We start from the raw sequence: 23,671 nt of genomic DNA, 5'->3' as shown, positions 1-23,671 counted from the left end.
GTGTATGTGTGTTCCCCAGAGATGGGTTGCAGCTGCAAGGGCACCTGCTGCATAAAACATTTGCTGGATAAGTTGGCAGTTCATTACACTGTGGTGACCCCTGATTAATAAAGGGACTAAGCTGAAAAGATGAATGAATGAATGAAATTGGCTGTAGTGTATGTATGTGAATGCAAGAGTGTATGGGTGTTTCCCAGTGCTGGAAGGGCATTCTTCATAAGTGTCAAGAACAGCATTTCTTTTTTTCGTAAGCATGCTTTACAAAATCAGACTGATCTAAAGCATGGCTTGAGCAGTAATCCCTCAAGAACATAATCAAAACGTGCCATTATCTTCTCTTGTTCAATAATCGGGGCTAATAAGATTGTAGTCTGGCTTGTATGATCCGCCATCAGAGAGCTTGTGTTTCTGCGCGGCCCCAGAGGTGCTATCTGAAACCATTGCCCTATTGATTAAAGATGGCACCGGTTTCTCAGCCTGGATCCCCTGGCATCATAACACAAGCTAAAGCACCAATGCTCTTTGCAGACTTCGCCCTTTTGAAACCAGAGCCAAACGTCTAAAAGACTATGATTCTAGCTGACCCGTCAAACAGAAACTCAAGCTGTGACGCTGGTGGCTTTTTATAGGCTACATTCACACATACAAACGCACAATTTTTACTACAGTTACACATGGCATTCACACTAGCCTGGAGTTTTCAACACCTAAAAATTGAGAGTTTTGTAAACAAAGCAGAGCCCCACATTTAAGTCTGAAAACTTTAGGGGCACTATTTTAACGATCTTAGTGCGATAAGTGCGTGATGCAAAAGCATTTAGGCCCCGTTTACACTGTCAGGTCTTGATGCCCAATTCCGATTTGTAGCCTATATCTGATTTGTTTGCCTGTCTGTTTACACGTTGTTTTAATTGCGACCCATATCCAATTCATACGTTTACACTTGCATGCATAAAGGCGGGTTCTAGCATCTGTGCCACACTAGCCACGATGGAAGAAATTGTGTTGCTTTTAGCTCTGCGAAATATGCGAAGTGTAGTATATGCAGTGAATGGTTTAGTCTTGATTGACCCCCATGCAGTTTATGTAATGGTATGGCCCTGATGTGTTGAAGATGTAGCCTTTGTCTGTGTGCGCACTGGTGTTGAAGAGAATAAAGTTATTCTATGTGTAGCCCGCAGTGCGTTTATTAATTGCGACAAAAAGCAAAAGTTACAACAAGAAGTTCGCCCAACTTTAACATGTTTTTGAGGCGGAGGTGGGAAAGGGCCGTCATCGCAGCTTGCGCTTATGGTTTATGCGTTATGATGTCCTCCACCATTTAGAGGACTTTGTGGGAACGAGAGAGATCTCAGGTCTGGTGGGAGCAAATTGTGGCGATTGACCACTTTTCTCCATGTTTCCTCTGATGGTGTTTACCGTGTTGGCATCTCCACACACGCTCTACTTCCTGTCATTAAACCGAAGAGAAGCACCACATTGTCGCAAGTTTAATGATGTACAGAACGGAATGCCTCAATAAATCCGATCTGCCTGTTTACATGACAGTCGCATTGTCACATATCCGATCTGTATCTGATTTATGTCCACATATGAAGGAGGCCTGAAACCGGTCTCTGAATATCTGAATGCATGCGTTTATTTCATGTTTACACGCTGATAGAACAGATCCGATCTGTGTCACATATGAGCAAAAAATCGGAATTGGGTCACATTTAACTGGCAGTGTAAACAGGGCCTTGTAGTGTGTGTCCGAATCCACATTTGCTATTTTAAGGACAAAAAATACACTCTGCACATAATGTGCATTAAACCAATCACACTGGTCTTCCATTCCCCTCTAAGAGTCAGTTGTGTCATGCCATTTACTATTTATATGGCGAACAGTGCAGAAAAACTGAACGCTTCACTAGTGAGAAAACAGTTAAACAGACAATCTGCAGCGCGAGGATAAAGAATGAGCTTTTTATATTTATGTAAAAACTAGTGCTGTCAATCGATTAAAAAAATTAACTAATTAATCACACTCTTTTGTAATTAATCACGATTAATTGCATTTAAAAGACTGAAAGTTGTAATTTTGGCTATTCAAATGTAAAATTAATGTAAAAAACTATTTAAATTCAAAATATAATTGTTTATCAGAATTTTTGTTTAACTTGTAACACAGATTTCTTCATGTAAACAACATACCCAAAATAAACCATCAAGATCCTGGCTTAGATCTCCTTTACATTCAGCCAGTTGCTAAGACAGTCCAGTCTTTTGACATTATCGGGGACAATGTGGTCCTTTTGTTTTGAATGATGTGAGCTGAGAGTGAGAACAGTCTCTCACGAGCAGAATCATCGAATCAGCATATGAATTTCGGTGCCTAATTTTGTTGCCACTGGTGCTACAAGGATGAAAGAAACATCAAGCGGTACATCAAAGCCACGCTCAGGTTGTGTCACACCAAAACCGAATTCTAACAGGGACTTTGGTCACTCCATCTTTTAACATTTAAACAACTTTGAGGAATGCAGACAGCGATGTCGGCAATGTTTAGGCGTTTGCTCTTGTTGATAGGAAACGCGCACACACACACACACACAACGTGCGCAGGACAGCCAGTGAGCGACTCCCTTCAAGAATCATTAACACGCATGAACGTGTTCATCAAATTAGCTTAAACTAAGCGTTCTAAAGTATGGCTGTATTTCACAAGAATTCTGACACAACTATGTGAAGCAGACGCTTTACAAAAGTTGCGTTTAAGGGGGAAACACGTCAAACATAATTAAACATTATAGGGAATCATCTGAAAGGCAGAGGAATGCACATCCTTTTACAACTCGCGACATCATCTGAATTTCACTGATACATTTGCATGGACACCAATACTGCGATTTTAATATGTTTAAGATAATACTCTCTACCATGTAAACAGTGTTTTTTGATTACCTTTTCAATAGTTCACACTTAGCTGATAATCAATATGGCGTATTTGGCATGCTGTCCTGGGAGAGAGCCCTGAGCACGTAATATCCTCAAGGCCGGGGCTCCCTCCCGTTAGAAGGGCGAGAGGCGAGTTCGAGCTTAGGTAGGTCTCGATAACTCCCCTGCTTGTCGCCATGTGAGAAGTGTAAACTACGGTTGTCTTAGGTGATAATTTGGTTTAGTCGATTGGCTATTGTTTATGTTTTTGGACGGTGGGAGGAAACCGGGGAACCCGGGGGAAACCCACGCAAACACAGGGAGAACATGTAAACTACGCACAGAAACACAGACCAGCCCGATAGGAGGTTGGACCAGCGGTGTTCTTGCTGTGAGGCAACAGTGCTAGCCACTGGGCCACCGTGTTGCCCTATTGGAAAAAGGGGGGAAGTAGGGGTGGAAGGAGGGGAAGCTTCAAGACGAAGATAATGAGTGAAAAACTCTAGTTATTTATAATGCTTCTATAATCATCTTACAGGGCAGAATACGGAGCTAATGAGGAGCCAGCCGTGTTGATCATAAGCACGTAATCCTCTCGAAATTAGTTTATGAATAAACCACACAAAGGACCAACGAGTCACAAAGTGCAGAGGTTTTTCTTTCTGTTCGGCATGCGGTATCAAATGCCATTAAGACAAAAGTCGAAAGATTAAAAATGAAACACGAAATTGCATGAAACTCTGGAAGAAACGCTGGATAGCCCAGTAATGAGACATTAATTGTTTTTTACTGAAACTTTCCTTCTAAAAGTGCTTCCTTGGTCTTATCCATATTTCTTTGCATGTTGAACACACGTCAAGCAAAAAAAACTGCAACTGCGTTAATTGCGTGAATTTTTTTGATGTGTTCAATATTTCAAATTAATCGCATGTGTTAACACGCTTATTTTGACAGCAAGAGTAAAAAATCATAATTTTTGTAACATTTTAATCCTTTATATGTTTTCATTTGTAAAGTTATTTGTGTATTGCTGTACATCCTATGTGTATAAAGCAATGTGTAAGCGTTTGGAAGCGTTTTAAATTACAAAAACTTTGCGCCATTGACTTTAGACAAGCTTTTAGTTGGTCAATGGACCGGTCTATTTCAGTTGTCTCAAAATAGCAAAGTACCAAAAATGTGCATTAACAGACCTCCCTTTTAGACCAGGACTCAAACCATCACTCTTCTTGCTGTGAGGCGACAATGTTAACCACTGAACCACCATGAAGGAGTTAAGTTAGCTTATTAGCTTTTAAAAACTAATATAAGTGGATTGAACATAAAAGATTTAAGTTGTGCCCTGAAAAATCTAAGAAAACAGCAGTCATGAAGTGTGGATGACAATCTTTTCTGCAACATAATTGAAACAATCTCATGATCCCTAATAGATTTCATGTTTAAATGCAGTGTTAATATTAAAACACACATGTCTCAAGGTTGCCTTAGACCCCCATTATGTTGGGTATTAAACCCGTCTTCTTGCATATACCCCCGTTTTCTTTTTTTTTCTTTTTTGGCTTGATGGCTGATCTCCAAATCACAAAATAGCCAAGAGCCTGAAACAAAGCGCTCTGAGCCCGCCAAAAACAGGACTGAACGCGGGGAACACAGATCCTGCACGCTCACTCCAGGTCCTCTCGGGTTGCATAAAATTACGCAGAAATATGTGAGATTTCCCTGCATATCAGACACTTTGTGGAGATTAGAAAAGGCTTGTTAGCGTGACTGCAGCCCTTCAGGAGCCAGACTCCTCGTCCATTATTAGAGTATTAGCAGTATCTACGGGCATCAGGCGAAGAATTCCCTTTCCGCTGATGGAGAGCCAGCTTCCTTCACAGCCTCCACAAACTGCTGGCTTATTCATTTCATAGAGACACATGCGCTGATGGTAATTAAATATTGTCATTGTTACACACAGACATATTATATAGTCACGTCAAGTCAAGCTTTATTATCATTCCGCTACATGTGTGGACATACAAAGGAATGAAATGTCATGTCTCTCAGGACAACGGTGCTACATAAATTAATCATAAACACAAATACAACACTGGACATAAGAGCTATTTTAAAAAATCCTGCATAACATATACAATAATAGAGAAAAAGAGTTGTGCTACTTAATTTCGTGGAAATTTTGATGCATTTCTTTTTTTACGAGTCCACTTTCAAAACAATGATACAAAACTATCTAAATATCTGTTACATAAATTAAAATATAACACAATAATATCAGTGTTGTCAGAATTATCTAAATAAAATTATCTAAATATCTAAATATCATTCTTAAAACGTAGCCTGCGGACGTTTCTAGAGACCGTGATTTACGTGGCTGGAGGTGTGACGCCATTCCTCTTTGCATTTACCGGCTGGGCTGATGGCTCGCCTCCGTGTGGAGGACTTTCCCGCCACAACTAGTTTGTCCGGTTAGCTCATCGTGTTACGTCGGTGAAGTGGAGGCCCGGAGGAGGAGAACCCGGGCGCGTTCGAGACTGGGTTTGAGTCCGGGGAAGAGTGGTTCCAGAAATCAGGTAAGACAAAAAACAGAATCCAAAAAATAAAGCGAATGAGTTCGTAATGTGGCGAGAATGCGGTGAAATCCAAAAACATGGTCAAAAAGGGACAAGGGCTTTTCTTTTTCCGCACAGCTTTCGTAAATCATCGCTTGAGTTTAGGAAAGGAGGAGGAGAAGGAGGAGAGCGGCCGGGTCACCCATTTTCATTCGTTCAGTCATTCAGCCAGTCGGTCAGTCGGACGCGAGAACAGCGCGCTCGCACAAATACATACCTACCAGGACGTATTTTGCAGTCTCCAGAAACGTCCGCGGGGTTATCTTTCCAGAATGAACCTGGGTTGGAAACATCCATACACACGCTCATACACTATGGCCAAATCATCTATAGCGCATGTCTTTGCCTTTTGATGCTCCGGTTTCCCCCACAGTCCAGAGGAAATCCACGCCAACACAGGTAGAACATGCAATCTCCATACAGAAATGCCAACTGGCCCAGTCAGGACTCAAACCAGTGACCTTCTTGTTGTGAGGCGACAGTGCTAAGCACTGAGCCACAGTGTTGCCCTATTGTTATTATCTTAAATAATATTAACTGAAAGAAAACTGGTACAATTTTTGCACTCTTACAAGCAATTTAATTTAATTTAATTTAATTTAATTTTATTTAATTTTATTTAATTTTATTTAATTTTATTTAATTTTATTTAATTTTATTTAATTTCGGCCCAACAACAAACACGTTGAGTAAATAAAAAAGTAAATATATATTTAAGCCAATTTAGCATTAATTGATGTATTTAAATTTCAAAATTAATATATATATTAATTTCTTTACTGTGATTGTATTCAGTTATCTGCATTTTAGCCAAATCAAAATACAAGTTTTAACATATAACAAAAATATAGATTGTTTTACCGCTTTTTAGTATTAAAGGGTCACGAAACACCAAAACACATTTTTTGAGCTGTTGACAGTCGTATATGTGTCCCACACTGCTAAAAACACTATTAGGACACCTATATTTCACTAAAAAGTGTAAATTGGTTGTTTTTGCGTTATTTCAAGCAAATTTGTACTTCCTGTTTGAAACGAATTTTTGAAGCTGCGTCACGGCCATGACATAATAGCGTGTATTCCAGCGTGCAGACTGGGCGTCTGTGCCTGAGTGAGTCTTATTACGTCTTACAGTGTGATGCATTAATGCATGAGTAAGGCTTGGGTCAAACCAATCAGCGCGCTCTACTGTGCAACTTCATTAATATTCATTATTGTCACCGTGTTTACACCACAAAGACGCCACGTTGTGTTGGCAAAACAAGCGTGAAGTGTTGCTTTTATAGTTTGCTGCTGTTAAGTTTCGTTTTCATTTTCTCTCTGTGAGAGCTTATCTAGATCACGTGTGGATTACAGTGTACGCGACGCGCGACAACAATAACTTACGTGTCTAAGGAGGATTATTGTTTACCTGAGAGCTGTTCTCATCTGCAAACGCTGAAATCTGGATTTGCTTGTAGTATTCTCTTCATAAAGACGCGGCTCTTGTTGCTGGTGATTGTTCTGTCTCTACAGATTTGGTAAGTGAGCGACCAGTGCTCTTTGTTTATTCAGTTTGTTCGTATCGAATTAAGTTAACTATTGCACTGAGTGCAGAAATGTTAGCACCGCATTTTGTGACCGGAATAACACACGCGGCTTTCTGACACTACCTGCCGTGTGCATCTAAGTTTCTGGGAAATGCAGAGTTTTTTTTCTCTCATTCGCCGTGCGGTATCAAACATTGCATGAAAAATACACGCTTGCAGCAGATCCTCGAATCAAATATCTCGTTTGTCGCGAGGGAGATGACTGAATTCCCTGAATGAAAGAGCCAAACTGCAGTTAAAGTCCAACATTTAATAATTTGGCAAATAATTTGACTACAGATGTCCCTGTAGGTTAAACACCATCGCTTTCTCCTGTCTGTGTGGGTGTGTATTTTGACTCTGAAACTCGCGCGTGCACAAATAGACACTCCCACACCATCCCACTTTAGTTCCTCCGACACTCCCCCCTAAACAGAGCTGGACACGCCCACTTTTCTGACTTTTTCCAAAGTAGAGGTGTGAAAACACCCTGCTGAAACGAGGGGGTTTCATGGCCCTTTAATATTTTTTCTGAGTCCACTTTCAAAACAATGATGCAAAATGATCTAAATATCTGTTACATAAATTAAAATATATTAAAATACTATCAGTCTTTTCTGAATTATCTAAATAAAATGATCTAAATATCTCTTATATAAATTAAAACAGGCAATGCGGTGGCGCATTCAATAGTGCTGTCATCACAGCAAGAAGGTCGCTGATTCGAGCCTCGGCTGGGTCAGTTGGCATTTCTGTGTGGAGTTTGCATGTTCGCCTTGTGTTCGCGTGGGTTTCCTCTAAGGGTGTCACGATTTTCGATTTTTATTTTCGATTACCGAATCAAAAAAATAGATGCTGCCACGCCCCCATGTCACGTCAGCATGACTTGCCAAGCGGGAAAAAAACAGGCTTGTTGAAGTGCTTGTTAAACTTCAGAAGCAGGAGACCCGTCGACAGAGCTTAAACCCTCTCCTCTTTCAATGAAATCGCATTTTGGATGTAAGCATTTTGGATTTCCAGTGAGTTATGTTGACAACGTTCGTGTTGTCGACAAAAAAAAACACCGTTTTGCAAGCTCTGCTATGTACGTATTACGTACGGTTCGTCCGATAGACAACACCGGCATCGCGATCCTCCGCCCGCCCCCGTTGCAAATCCTCTCGCGAAAAGTTCACACACAGGCCCTGTTTACACTGTCTTTGTTTTTAAATGGCATTTTAGAACGACAACGATTTGACATTCACAGTGGCGTGTAGCATTTCTGAGCAGCCCTCCTTCCTCACTACCTCTGAAAATGCACATCACGTGACCACACAGACACAGGCGCACAGCCATATGAGCTTGAGACAGCAGGTCCAGGCAGTCAGAGGACTGCTTCAATCTTTCACTCACTTGTACTTAGTCATTTTAGCGAACACCTCAGATACTGTTGGCTGGTTCCTGTTGGTTGTGCCTCTTTTTTACCGACACCACTATAACGACACAGACCACTGCCTATTCACGAGTCCCGCAGAAAAAGTGATTGACAGGTGGTAATTATGTGTGTATCTTGCCTTTATTCATTTACTGTATGTTTATGTACTGTATGATTTGTTTATGGGTAAAACAAAGACCATGCAGGTCAGGTAGTTTAAACGGTAGGCTACAAATAATTAATTGGTCATTAATTAATTATTCATAATCGAAAATCGAATTGAATCGTGCCTTTAGAATCGAAAATGTAATCGAATCGAGGATTTGGAGGATCATGACACCCTTAGTTTCCTCCAGGTGCTCCAGCATTCCACTGTGGTGACCGCTGATAATCAGGCACTAAGCCAAAGGAAAATGAATGAATGAATATTCTATTATGCATTTGTATGTGTGAGTTTAAATGCATTATGAACACATTGTGGTTTTCTAAGGGTTAACATAGCATTGCTTGATCGTGATTGCTTCAGGAAGAGTTTAGGGAGGCTTGAAAGATGCTGGCACTGGCTGTTTGAGACATCCAGACTTTATTTGGGCCTTCAGCCAAACGCTGTTAGAGAGGTGTGTGTGAGTGTGTGTTGTGGGTCAGGGACGTTACTACATGTCCAAGGAGGAAGAGCTCGTATAATGCAGAGCTTTGTTATCAACAATAACTGTAACATCGATATCACTCGACCTGACAAGGTTACAACTTCAGTAATCTGTGAAATGCCACTTATTAAATTCAGGAAAACCGAGAGCCCGTGGCAGGTGCCAGAGCATTAAATGAATGTAAGTGGAAAACATTAAAGCCACACACTGAGCTATGAAACATATTAGACTGAGAGCTGGAAGTACATTAGGACTGTGAGAAATGTACCGTCTCTGGGCCAAAGATGATACACGGATTTGTAGCATCTGAAAGATAATAATAATAATAATAATAATAATAATAATAATAATAATAATAATAATAATAATAATAATAATAATAATTATAAATAACAACAACAATAATAACAATAAATAACAATAATAAAACTAACAATAATAATAATAAAGTTTAACATTTTTGCTTTACTTTTTGTACATTAAAATGAGTACAGTTTAGTTTTTAAAATAAATAAAATAATTCTTATTCTTATTTTTAATTTAAAAAATAATTATAATTTTTTTGGAGCAAAAACATTTTCCATCGTATACTTTTACCATAATTTACAGAAAAAAAGTCATTCAGTATTTAAAAAAAATGTATAATAATAAATATTATTAATAAAGTTTATGATTGTTTTGTACATTATGATGAGTACATTTTACCCTTAAAAACAAAATAAATAATTTTTATTTATTTATTTCATTTATTTATTTATTTTCACTTTTTTTTTGAAGCAAAAAATTTTCCATAGTATCTTTTTACCATGATTTACAGAAAAAGTCATTTAATATAAAAAAATATGTGTAATAACAATAATGATAATATTAATAAAAACAATAATAATAAAATGAACAAATAAATATTAATAATAATAATACAGTTTTGCATTTTTTATTTACTTTTTGTACATTAGAATAAGTACATTTTAGTAAAAAAATAAATGTATTATTTTTATTTTTATTTTTTATTCTTTTTTTTATGGAGAGCAAAACAATTTTCCACTGCATATTTTTACCACAATTTACAGAATAAAAAGTAATTCAGTATTAAAAATTATGTAGAATACGATAATAATAATAATAATAATAATAATAATAATAATAATAATAATAATAATAATAATTAAAATAAACAAATAAATAATAATAATAATGTTTTGCAATTTTGCAAAACAATTTTCCATTGCATATTTTTACCATGATTTACAGAAAAAAAGGAATTTAGTATTAAAAAAATAGCTTATACCAAAAGGTTTTTGTAGGCATACTTAAAACAAGAATGAATTGATGACATAAAGGAAAAAGAAATACTCTTAATAACTCTAAAATACTGAATTATTGTCATTTTTTATCTTTATTTATGCAGACACCAAAATAGGACGTCTTGTATATAAAATATTTTACTTACTATTATTACCCTCCAAAAATAATGTATATAAAGGTTAGCAATATTATCAATAATATGAATATTTAAAAACTAATTAAATTATTATCTAGATTTTGAACTTTCAATACACACACGCACACGCACACACACACACACACACACACACACACACACACACACACACACATACAATATGTGGGTATGGAAAGTGTGTGGCTTTCCTTATCAAGAGCAATCAGTATAATCAAACGCAGCTGGACTCAAATGAAGATGTAGAACCCTCTCAAGGATGATCAGAAGAAATGGACAGCACCTGAGTTAAATATATGAGTGTCACAGTAAAGAGTCGGAATGCTTAGGACCATGTGATATTTCAGATTTCTGTTTTATAAATCTGCAAAAATATCAACAATTCTGTGTTTGTGTGTCAATATGGGGTGCTATGTGTACATTAATGAAGAAAAAAATTAACTTAAATGATTTCAGCAAATGCCTGCAATATAACAAAGAGTGAAAAAATGTGTGTATTTTGCATCAATTATTATTGAGACTATTCCAGCTCCATACAATGCAATAAAAATGTTACTTGAGACTAATCTACCTCCATAAAATGCTATTTTATTAAAAGAAAATCAATGCAACTTGAAAAGACTGTTGTTGTTGTTTTTGTTATCCTGCCGTCTATTTTACCTTATTTTGGATTGTGTCAGTCCAAAAGACCCTTTGCAGCTGGTAATGGAAATCCACACCAACAGCGGCTCCTCTGTTCTGGGACTGAACCAGTGTTTGAGAGCCGTGTCCATGTACATCAGCGATCAGCAGGTCTCTGCCGTTGGAGAATATAAGCGAGGGCACGCCAGCTAAACATGACCAAACACAGCGAATTAATGACGGATACAGCTTGACAGTTTTCAGAAAACACACATTATATAACGCACTTTTGATAAGGCGTAATTAATGTGAGAGAGTTTAGGATTGGCTGAGTGGTGCCAGCGTTAGTTATTCATTTTCCAGATGCTGCCAAACAAATGGTTGGGAGGCAGACATTTCAGGAGCTTAATAACATGATGGTGTGCGATGCAGGCAGAGTGATGGGTTACAAAAAGCCTGATTAATGGACATGTGAGATAACGGCAGGAATATCCGTCTGAAAGCTGTGATGCTGGTGTAAAAGCATGTAATACAGTCATTCAATAATTTTCCTTCGGCTTAGTTCCTTTATTCATGAGTGCTGGCCACAGCGGAATGAACCCCCAACTTATCCAGCATATGTTTTACACAGCAGATGCTCTTCCAGCTGCAAGCTGGTACTGGGAAACATCCATACCCATACACTATGGCCAATTTAGCTTATTCAATTCACCTATAGCGCATGTCTTTGGACTTGTGGGGGAAACTGGAGCACCCAGAGGAAACCCACACCAACACGGTGGAGAACATGCAAACTTTGCACAGAAATGCTTACTGGCCCAGCCGGACTCAAACCAGTGACCTTTTTGCTAAGGCGACAGTGTGGTCCCTACGATCCGTTGGGCAGTTTTCACCACCCACTCCAGTGCCTTACACTCAACAACAGAGCAACTGCCATACCAGACTGTGACGCAGTTGGTCAGGATGCTTTCTATCGTATAGCGGTAAAAGTTCACCAAGACAGCTGATGAAAGCTGGTTCTTCTTGAGTTGCCTTAAGAAAAATAGGCACTGGTGAGCCTTCTTGACCAGGCTAGAGGTGTTGGTGGTCCAAGAAAGGTCCTTTGAGATGTGGGTCCCTAAGAACTTGAAGGTTGAGACAGCTCAACGGCCATCCCATTGATGTGGATGGGATCGTGTGAGCCTGTTCGTCCCGTCCTGAAGTCTACAATGAGCTCCTTGGTCTTATTGGTGTTAAGGAGCAGATTATTGTCGGTGCACCAAGTGGCCAGATGCTGTATCTCCTCCCTGTAGGCAGTCTCATCATTGTTGCTGATTAGACCAATCAACGTGTGACCAATTTAGGTGAACATAATAAGTAATAGAAAGTAATGTGAATTTATAAAGTGCATTTATTGTGCATGGCCATACACTCAAAGCGCTTCACAATCATGAGGGGGGTCTCTATACTACAACCAGTGTGCAGTATCCACTTGGATGATGCGGAAGGACAATGGTGCCAGTGTGCTCACTACACACCGGTGGAGTGAAGTGACAGTGATAGGGCCAATTCGGTGGATGGGAACGATTGGGAGGCCATGATGTGTAAGGACCGATGGAGGGAACCTGGCCAGGGCACAAGGGTTACACCCCTACTTTTTACGAGAAGTGCCATGGAATATTTAATAACCAAAGAGGGTCAGGACCTCGGTTTAACGTCTCATCCGAAAGACGGCGCTCACTGACAGTATAGAGTCCCCTTCACTATACTGGGGCATTAGGACTCACACAGACCACGAGTTGCTGGCCTCACTAACACCACCTTCAACAGCAACCTAGTTTTCCTATGTGGTCGCTCATCCAGCGCTCAGTTGGCATTTCTGTGTGGAGTTTGCATGTTCTCCCTGCCTTCGCGTAGGTTTCCTCCGGGTGCTCCGGTTTCCCCCACAGTCCAAAGACATGCGGTACAGGTGAATTGGGTAGGCTAAATTGTCCATAGTGTATGTGTATGAGTGTGTGTGTGAATGTGTGTGTGGATGTTTCCCAGAGATGGGTTGCGGCTGGAAGGGCATCCGCTGCGTAAAAACTTCCTGGATAACTTGGTGGTTCATTCCGCTGTGGCGACTCTGGATTAATAAAGGAACTAAGCTGACAAGAAAATGAATGAATGAATATAGATATATATATATATATATATATATATATATATATATATATATATATATATATATATATATATATATATATATATAATTGTTCTTTTTGTTAATTGTTTTTAAATAGATGTACTGTTAATAAATGAAATATATCAAGTGACTTGGCAAATGTTGTCTTCATTTAAACATACTGTGATAAATCATGGATGTTCATTTGTGATATATCACTATCATAGGCAAAACATCATGACAATATAATATTGTAAGCATGTAAAAGGCATGACTGAACTCACATGAGGGATTTGCTCTGCAGTATCTGTGCTGCTCCAGAATGTAGCCGTCCCGACAGCTGCAGCGATGACTCCCGATGCGATCCTCACACAGCTGATCACACATTCCCCACAGACTGCAGTCATCATAATCTGAATAGTGCACACAGAATACGGAGTCGTCAGTGTCAGGATACTTGTCTTACAGATTTGAGCTTTCCACACCGCTCTTAACCCTGGGTTATCATCGTTCTAAACGTCCCGTGAAGTGCATTGAAATGTGCATTTTTTATTCGATGTTTGACGTAATCTTATCTGACAAATGAAAAGAGGGTGTGACAGTAGCTCCTCCCATTTAAAAAAAAAACAGCCAATAGCTTTTCGTTTTTATCACAGCTCTGCCAGTGAGAGTGGTTGAGATCAAGAGCAGCAAATGAAGAGCAAATGAGAAGCGTATCAAAGGGGGCGGGGCATGGCAGATACTGGAGAACACTTGATTGGTCTAAATTTGATGAGAAACTTAAGTATGAGTTGATGTGAAAAAAAAATCATTGACTCATTTAGGTGGAAGAGACAAACTGCAAGCTTAGGATGTTTCCATCAGGGTATATCTTCTAAAAGGGGTGGAGTTTTGTCACTGTTTTTAGCACACTGGCTAATAGATATCCTTAAGACTAACATATTGATACTGACATCTAAAAAACTTCATTTTAATTCAGAATTTTTAATTTCAAAACCTTAAAGGTATTAAACCTAAAACTTGACGTTCACAGTAATCGACTATAAAATGAGTCGCTGAAAACTCTGGAACTTAACAATGAATGGAATGCTTTACCCATGCAGGAGCGGCTGTCGTTTGTGTTGATCACATATCCAGGTGGACAAGCACAGGTTCCTCCATCCGGAGACGCGTGACAGTGATGTTCACAGCTCAGCGAAGCACAGCGCCAGATACCTGACACAAAACACAGACACACATCAGCAAAATCCATATACAAGGAAAACATATACAAGGATTCTGGTAGTTTAGGATCAAAGTCAATAGCTATGTTTCCATCCAAAAATGTGAATTGACTTGATGCGCAAAACTAAATTACTGCATAAAAGACGTGCGAATACAGCAGTGTTTCCATCCAATGAGTCAAAGAGAACAAAATCCACACTTCCTGATTAACTGGCGCCAAATATCAACAGTAAAAAGTGCATGAATATTTTCTATATTTGATAAATTACTTACACCTCAGAAGGCAATCCTGACATGCAGTGAATGTGCGGTGGCGTTCTTGATTCTGGAAGTCATTAATAATAAAATAACACTAATACTGAAACGGTTCTGGTGTTTTAGATTGACCAGAACATTTCAGATGTTTTACAGTGTGCTCAGCCTGCGGGTTTGTCCAGTCGCACATATTTTTATCATTACATGATCTCTTATAACAAAATCACATGACCTTGTTTAATGCACATACTGGAATTTGTTCGGTAAAAGTATTTCCATCATAGTTTATGTGCATCTTTTCTTATTGGATAAAAAGTTTATCCTACTCAGTTATGACGTTTTTTATGCGCATTTTCAAAATCTATGCACATTTTGACGCTTCCATCAACCTTTTTTTATGTGCATATCCAAAATGCTCATAAAAATAGGTGGATGGAAACACAGCTAATGATACCCTTAAATACCCTGACTGTAAGCAAATGCTAAACAGAACGGTACTATAAAAAACAAAATTTTTCTAAAATCTATTTGTAAGTTAAAGAAGGTCGCTGGTTTGAGTCCCGGCTGAGCTAGTTGGTATTTCTTTGTGGAGTTTGCTTGTTCTCCCCGTGTTGGTGTGGGTGTCGCTATAGGTGAATTGGATGAACTAAATTGCCCGGAGTGTATGTGTGTGGATGAGTGTGTATGGGTGTTTCCCAGTACTGTATTGCGGCAGGGCACTGCGTAAAACATTTGCCAGAATAGTTGGTGGTTCATTCCGCTGTGGTGACCCCTGATAAATAAGGGGCTAAGCGGAGAGAAAATGAATGAATAGTGGATCTTATGCCATTGACAGGGCTGATCCTGCCCCCATGCCAGTAAACACCAATCAAAGAAGACAATGTGTTGACAGACAAGTGGTGACAGAAATTAATTTGGATTAAAGATTATGGGTAAAGACAATATTTAAAAATTATGATGTACACAAACAAATCATATAGGCTATTATACTGTAAATATTACAATATTTAATTTAAAAATGTCATTTTAGTTTTATGGTGACTTAAACCAAACTTTAAAACTGCTTAGTCTCTATTTCAGGTCGCCACAGCGTATGCAGCGCCAACTATTCCAGCATATGTTTTATACAATAGATGCCCTTTCAGCCGCAACCCACGAATGGGAAACACCCATACACAATCAATCACACACTCATACTCTACAGCCAATTTAGTTTATTCAATTCACCTATAGCGCATGTGTTTGGACTGTGGGGGAAACAGGAGCACCCGGAGGAAACCCAAGGCAACATAGGGAGAACATGCAAACTCCACACAGAGATGCCAACTGACCCAGCTGGTACTCGAACCACCGACCTTCTTGCTGTGAGGCGACAGTGCTAACCACTGAGCTACCCCTTAATACTTTTTATTTTTATTTCAAATGTTAAAATTGCCATGTTTTTTTTTATAATTTTTGTCTTTAAAATAATTTTAATTGCTCCACTGTATTATTGTATTAAAAATCTAATTTAATTGATCATTTGAATTATAGAAATAATGCTAAAATAAAATAATTTACATTTTTTTTTTATTTTGTTAATTGTTTTATTGAAATAAAAGTGAAATAATGGAGTCACGGTGGCGCAGCGGTTTGCACTGTGACCTTACAGCAAGAAGGTCACTGGTTTGAGTCCCGACTCGATCAGATGGCATTTCTTTAAGGAGTTTGCATATTCTCCCCGTGTTGGTTTAGGTTTCTTCCGGCAGCTCCGGTTTCCCCCATAAGTCCAAAGACATGTGGTACAGGTAAGTTGGGTAAGCTAAAATTGTCCCTAATGTGTGTGTGTGTGTGTGTGTGTGTGTGTGTGTGTGTGTGTCAATGAGTGTGTATAGATGTTTCCCAGTGAGAGGGTTTCAGCTGAAAGGGCCTCCGCTGTGTAAAACATATGCTGGAGAAGTTGGCGGTTCATTCCGCTGTGGCGACCCCTGATTAATAAAGGGACTGAGCCGAAGGAAAATTAATAAATGAAACTGAAAGAAATAATACATTCTCGATGAAAACCTTAATCCATTTAATACTGAATATTTTGTTAATAATGTTGTTTCTATGATTATTTTATGTCTTTAAAATCATCTTCAGTTATAGAAATAAAGCTGAAATAAAATGTTTAAAACATAAAACCTCAAACAAAAAACACCAATAAGCAAGTGTGACAGGCGGTTGAATGATAATTAGATTTTAACTGACTGCAGTTGCGTCCGGCGGTGATGTTGGTCTCATCTTCTCCATCAGGACAGTGAACTGTCCCGTCACAGAGGTGGTCAAAAGGGATGCAGACACCAGAAGAAGGACACGGCCATTCGCCTGGATAACACTCCCGCTGGACATTATCTGAACACACCACATACACAGCGCTTCAGCCCATATTCATACAGCTGTCAGCACGCTGCTCTGAGACACACTGAGCATTCAGAAGGTCATTTTAAAGATGTAAAAATGCACACAAATCTATCACAAATGGGTCAAAAAGTCAAACAAATATATTACAAGAAAGCAAATTTACTGCAAAAAAAATGTTTTTCTTAGAGTTTTTGTCTAGTTTCAAGTTTAATATCCAGCATTTTCTACACTGTTCATGATTTTAGTAAATTACACAGTATTCAACGGCAATATAAACTAGAGCTGCATGATATGCATGAGAAAAAACTGACATTGCAATATTTTCTTTTACTGCTATATACAGTTGAAGTCAGAATTATTAGCCCCCCTTTTTATTTTTTCCCCATTTTCTGTTTAACAGAGAGCAGATTTTTTTCAACACATTTTATAACTGATTTATTTTATCTTTCTCATGATGACAGTAAATAATATTTGACTAGATATTTTTCAAGACACTTCTATACAGCTTAAAGTGACATTTAAAGGCTTAACTAGGTTAATTAGGTTAACTAGGCAGGTTAGATTAATTAGGCAAGCTATTTTATAACGATGGTTTGTTCTGTAGACTATCGAAAAAAAAATAGCATAAGGGGGTAAATAATATTGTCCTTAAAATTGTGTTTAAAAAATTTAAATCTGCTTTTATTCTAGTCGAAATGAAACAAATAAAACGTTTTCCAGAAGAAAAAATATTATTACACATACTGTGAAAATGTCCTTGCCCTGTTAAACATCATTTGGGAAATATTTAATAAAGAGAAAAAAATTCAAAGTAATTAAAAAATAATCCAACTCTATATTATGATATAAATACAATTTCAACAGATGACTTAAATATCTCTTTGTAAACAATGCAGGATTTTAGATTGATTGGGATGATTTTTTGGCCACTGTATGGGTATAAATTACAATAAAAAAAATTACCACAAGAAATATGCGCACAGAAATCCACAGATTTCTGCAGATTTTTAGCCCATCATTGAGTCTATTTATTCACTTGTGTAAATGTGTGTAAATTTATATTTATTCTGTCTGTAAATTCAATACAGTAATACTATTGACTAATATGAAAATGTACGTATGATTTATTCACAATTTACAATACAGTTTGCAAAGCAATATGTTCTGTCTTTTACTATATATATATATATATATATATATATATATATATATATATATATATATATATATATATATATATATATATATATATATATATATATATATATATATATATTATGTGAGAAACTTGCTTTGTTTACCAAATAGGTTGATATTATTGTATTTGCATTGTAAACATTAAATAAAGGTTAAAAATAAATTGTTTTCATTTAGTAAATAATTATAAAAATATATAATTAATCTTTAAGGTGCAAACATTAAATTTATTGTGGCCACATACATTAAATTAGGCAAACAAATGCAAATAATTAACTTTGACTCTAAGGTTACACTGATTATTTCTGAAAACAAGACAATATTTTTTTTCCTTCTCTAAAAAAATGTAAGAAATTTTAAATATTTGGACTAGAAACAAGATCAAAAATCTAAGTAAGAGAAGATTTTTTTTTTTTTTTTTTTGCAGTGGATAAAGGCGGCAACATCATGTATTGTCTAAAAATGTATTTACTAAAAGTCCTTCACATAGTGTGTGACTTGGAACATACAGGTTTTTTTTTTTTTTTTTTGCTCATTTTAAATACATACCGCAGCCTTTCTCGTCCGCATTGTCCTCGCAGTCATCCTCTCCATCACACAGCCAGACCTGATGGATGCAGCGGCCGCTGGGACAGGTGAAGTAAGTGCCTCTGCAGGTTGGATAGGCTGTAGATGAATTGTGCAGTAAATGAGTAAAAGTATGACTTTATGTCACATTTTTAATTCTGTATGGTTGGATTTGAGGTCGAGAAACTGAAATAAAGTCTCAGCAAAAATATAGTCAGCTGAAATAAAAGTGAAAAATATAAACAGATGAAAAAAATAATAAAAAATAAAACTAAAACCAAGTTTTATTTGGTCACACTTTACAATAAGGTTCAATTAGTTGATGCTAGTTAATGTATTTGCTAACATAAACTAATAATGAATGATCCCTGTACAGCATTTATTAAAGGACATAAAATTACTTACTGTTTATTTCTTTGCATTTTAACTTTGTTAACTATAATATCATGGTTCTCCTCACGGTTTAGGTCTCATTTTGTGAGCCAAATGACAGCAGTTGTTCACTTCCCTCTTTTACCCTGCTCTGCCGGCCATACACACTCTCCACCCCCTTCTCGCAGCGCTTTACACCCATCATGAAGGAGGGGGGTGGTATGGCCCTTTAAGGCCGTACTCACACTAGGTACAGTTGCCTCGAACCGGGCCAAAGTACGCTTGTCCCCCCTCCCGTCTCCCCCGACGGCCCGCGCTCACACCATATCGGGCCTCGGCACGCTTACGTCATCGCTGCTGCGCTGTTCAGAAGCGCTCTCTATGGCAAGCCTTTTTAGCATTTAAATCTTTGTTCTGACTCCATAAATATATTTAGAGATATCTCTAATTATATTTTGACTAGTCATAATTATAATTCGACTAGTCAGAATAACAATTAGAGATATCTGCAATTACAATTGTACTAGTACGAAATCAGATTGGAGATATCTGCAAATATATTATGACTAGTCATATTCCTCCATTGACTTCCATTGAAAAATATTTGCAGATATCTAAATGAGTTTTTACTAGTCATAATACATTTGGAGATGTCTTTAATTCGTCATATTTAGAGATATTTACAAATATATTTGAAGATATCTCTAATTAATTTACTAATAGTCGAATTACAGTTGTAGATATCTTGAATTGGATTTTTGACGAGTCAAAACTCATTTAGAGATATCTGCAAATATTTTTTAATGGAAGTCAATGGAGGAATATGACTAGTCATAATATATTTGCAGATATCTCCAATCTGATTTCGTACTAGTACAATTGTAATTGCAGATTTTGGTTGGAGATTGCGGTTTCGGGCTTTGGCGCGTTTTGCACTCACACACAAGCGTACCGCGCCAAAGCCCAAGTGATCCGCGCTCAGGCACACCTCTTCCAACCGGGCCAGGGCCGGCCAAGTGAACCGTGCTTGAGCCCGATTCAGCGCACTCACACTTCTCAAACGACCCGGGAAACGGGCCTGGGCACGGTACGGATGGCATAGTGCGAGTAGGCCCTAAAGCTCAATATTTTTATTCTACTACCATCCTTCAAAAATTTAGTCCAGTAGTACAAGATCCCTGTGCTTATTTTTAGTTTTTCGTTGGTATTATACAGTATGTTGGTATCTGCATCTGTGAAATTGTTATTGTATTATGTCCCTGCTGCTTCATATTAGCTTTCTATGTTGCCTCTTGGCCAGGTAGTCATTTTGAATGAGAGTTATCAACTGACTTACCTGGTAAAACAAAGGTTATAATGCAACCCAAGCTCATTCTGAAACTGTAGTCCTGTGGAAGTTTCTGGAGACCAAGAAATACTTCCAGGGAGGTACGTATTTTTGCAGTTTTTTTTCTGTATCTCAAATGTCTCTCGCAAGTGCTGTTTGCACCTGAGCTGTTCTCGCGTAAACCCACCAGAGGCCGCTGTCGAATGACCGTCTGTCTGACTGACTGAATGATTGACTGGGCGACCGGCCCATCCACTGACCCACCCTCCTCCTTCCCTAAACTCAACTAATTTTATGGATTGACCCGCCCACCTGCTTACTTCCCTAAACCCAACCAACAATTTACAAAAGCCGTCCAGAAAAAGAAAAGCCCTCGTCTGATTTTTACCACATTTTCGGATTTTACCACATTCTCACCTTGTTCACTTTATTTTTTGGATTCTGTTTTTGTCTTTCCTGATTTCTGGAACCGCTTTTTCCCGGTCTCGAACCCAGTCGCAGTTATCGTGGTCAGATCCTCTCTGCGTCTCAAGTCCGCGAACGTAGACAACAAGCTAACTGGACAAACTGGGTGCAGCGGGAAAGCCCTCCACACGAAGGTAAGCGGTCAGCTGGTAAGCGCGAAAAGGAACGGCGTCATACCGCCCCGTATCATTCGCTTAAAAAATTTATGCAGTCATCATACCTCCGGCTACATAGTTCATGGTCTCCAGAAACATCCACGGGACTACGTTTTCAGAATGAGCCTGGGTTGTTATAATGTGTGTGTGAGTGTATGTGTGTGTGTGTGTGTGTGTGCGTGTGTGTGTGTGTGTGTGTGTGTGTGTGTGTGTATATATATATATATATATATATATATATATATATATATAAATTTTTTTTAGAAAGATTAAAAACAATAAAACAATGTAAATAAAAAAAGCTGGAAGGGCATCCGTGCGTAAAAATATGCTGAAATAGTTGGCAGTTCATTCAGCTGTGGCGACCTCTGAAATAGACACGGGGCCAAAAGAAAATGAATGAATAAATGAAATGTACGTACTGCAGTTTTGTTCATCACTTCTGTCTCCGCAATCGTCATCATGATCGCAGATGTAGCCTCGAGGAATACACTCTCCATTACTGCACTGAAACTGACCACTGCTGCACCGCTGGGCTGAACACAACCAAGGAAAAGAACAATGTGTGATCTCACCAATAAATGAAACACTGTAAAAACAACACATTTAAAAAAATACACCAATCAAAAATAAGGGTAAAGTCTAGATAGGATAGAGCTGCGGATACGCACATCAATATTGCAGTGTTTATGTGACACTAGCTGCTTCCCAAATGACACACTATACACTTTGCACTATGTACTATGTACTTATGCACTTACACACTAAACAGCATAGTACATGTATGTAGTGTCGTTCCAAATGGAGCACTAATGTTTTTTTTACTAAGCAGAAATTTTAACCGTTTCCCTGATGACGTTTGACGGTTACCAAATCAAAATAAATGACCAAATGAAATAAATGACCAAACTCTCAAATAGTACCTGCCCTGAGTATAACCACATTCACCATCGGGAGGCGCTATAAACACTCGTAGGAGAATTTTGCTTTCACCATCCAAAATAAATTAAGTTATCGAACATGTGCGCCCGATAGCTCTGCCTCTTCCGCTACGTGAGCAAACCTGTGGTCGTTGAGTGCGTGAAGTTCGTTCGTGCGTCAAGATTAAACACTTTTTACTAGTGCATCATCCAGGTAATTAAAGTGCACTAATTATTTTTAGAGTTTTCAATGTAAACGCACTGATTGCACTTTTTATACTACAAAATGGCGTAGAATAGTGCATAAGTATGCGATTTTGGACGCACCTACTGTATACAGTACTGTGATGGTTGGGTTTAGGGTTATAGGGGTAGAAAACAAAAAATACAATTTATTGAGTAATTTAATAAATAACAAATAATACTCTGTAAAGGCGGCACGGTAGCTCAGTGGTTACCACTGTTGCTTCACAGCAAGAAGGTAACTGGTTCGAATCCTGTCTGAGATGAATTGGATGAACAAAATTGGCCTTAGCGTATGAGTATGAGAGTGTATGGATGTTTCCCAGTGATGGGTTGCAGCTGGAAGGGCATCCGCTGGAAGGGCATCCGCTACAAGATATTTTGAAGAAAGGCTAAAAACCTGTAACTATTGACTTTCTATAGTAGGAAAAAGAAATACTATGAAAGTCAATGGTTACAGGTTTCCAGCTTTCTTTAAAATATCTATAAAATTATATGTATAAAAAAGAAAGCTAGTTAGGTTTTTAACGAGTAAAAGATGAGTAAATAATGACAAAAATTAAATTTTTGGGTGAACTGTCCCTTTAAATGTGAGGCCTGTGTTCATGCATGCCAGAGAAAGACACTCACTGCAGTTGGCCTCATCTGAGCCGTCTCGGCAGTTGAGCACCTGGTCACAGCGCTGGCTCCGATTAAAACATGCCCCGTTAGCGCACCTCAGCTCCGAGCATTCTGGGTAAACTGAAAAAAAGAGCACAGCCATCACTCATTCAATTGAACAGCACTAAAAGGTTGTTGGGCTTTCAGCAGTGACATTTACATTACACTGTACTGAGCTAAACTCTAAAAACTGGACTGAAGCAGACGCAATTAACTAAAACGTCTATGTTAAGCTGCTTGACATTCAATCTACATTTTAAAAGCGCTATAAAAATAAAGATAAAGATTAATTAAAGTAAACAACCACTGCGTAATACAATACAGTATATACAACACTGAGGGGGTTTTCTTAATGCAACCCAGGCTCATTATTGACACATACCCCTATGTACATTTCTGGAGAGCGGCAGATACGTCACAGGAGCTGCAGTTTTTGTTTTTGTAAATCCACCGGAGGCTGCTGTGTACGCTTTGTCAGATCTCAAATTTCTCTCACGAGTGCCTTTTGCAACTGCTGTTCTCAC

General features: G+C 38.2%; 1 protein-coding gene across 8 annotated transcripts in view; it reads right to left on the bottom strand.

Annotated features, from left to right (window-relative positions):
- The window catches only part of lrp2a (low density lipoprotein receptor-related protein 2a), a 273,263-nt gene that overhangs the window by 199,722 nt on the left and 49,870 nt on the right, over positions 1–23,671 (bottom strand). For all 8 annotated transcript variants that reach the window (NM_001194987.2, XM_068223457.2, XM_068223459.2 and 5 more), the window contains 7 exon segments: positions 11,277–11,446; positions 13,665–13,793; positions 14,476–14,595; positions 17,089–17,232; positions 18,988–19,104; positions 21,747–21,860; positions 23,118–23,228. In NM_001194987.2, the coding sequence (NP_001181916.2) occupies positions 11,277–11,446; positions 13,665–13,793; positions 14,476–14,595; positions 17,089–17,232; positions 18,988–19,104; positions 21,747–21,860; positions 23,118–23,228 (905 nt within the window).

The sequence above is a fragment of the Danio rerio genome, chromosome 9 (assembly GCF_049306965.1).
Source record: "Danio rerio strain Tuebingen ecotype United States chromosome 9, GRCz12tu, whole genome shotgun sequence".
Classification (NCBI taxonomy): domain Eukaryota; kingdom Metazoa; phylum Chordata; class Actinopteri; order Cypriniformes; family Danionidae; genus Danio; species Danio rerio.
The sequence above is the reverse complement of the archived record's forward strand: the minus strand, read 5'-3'. Positions and strand labels throughout refer to the sequence as shown.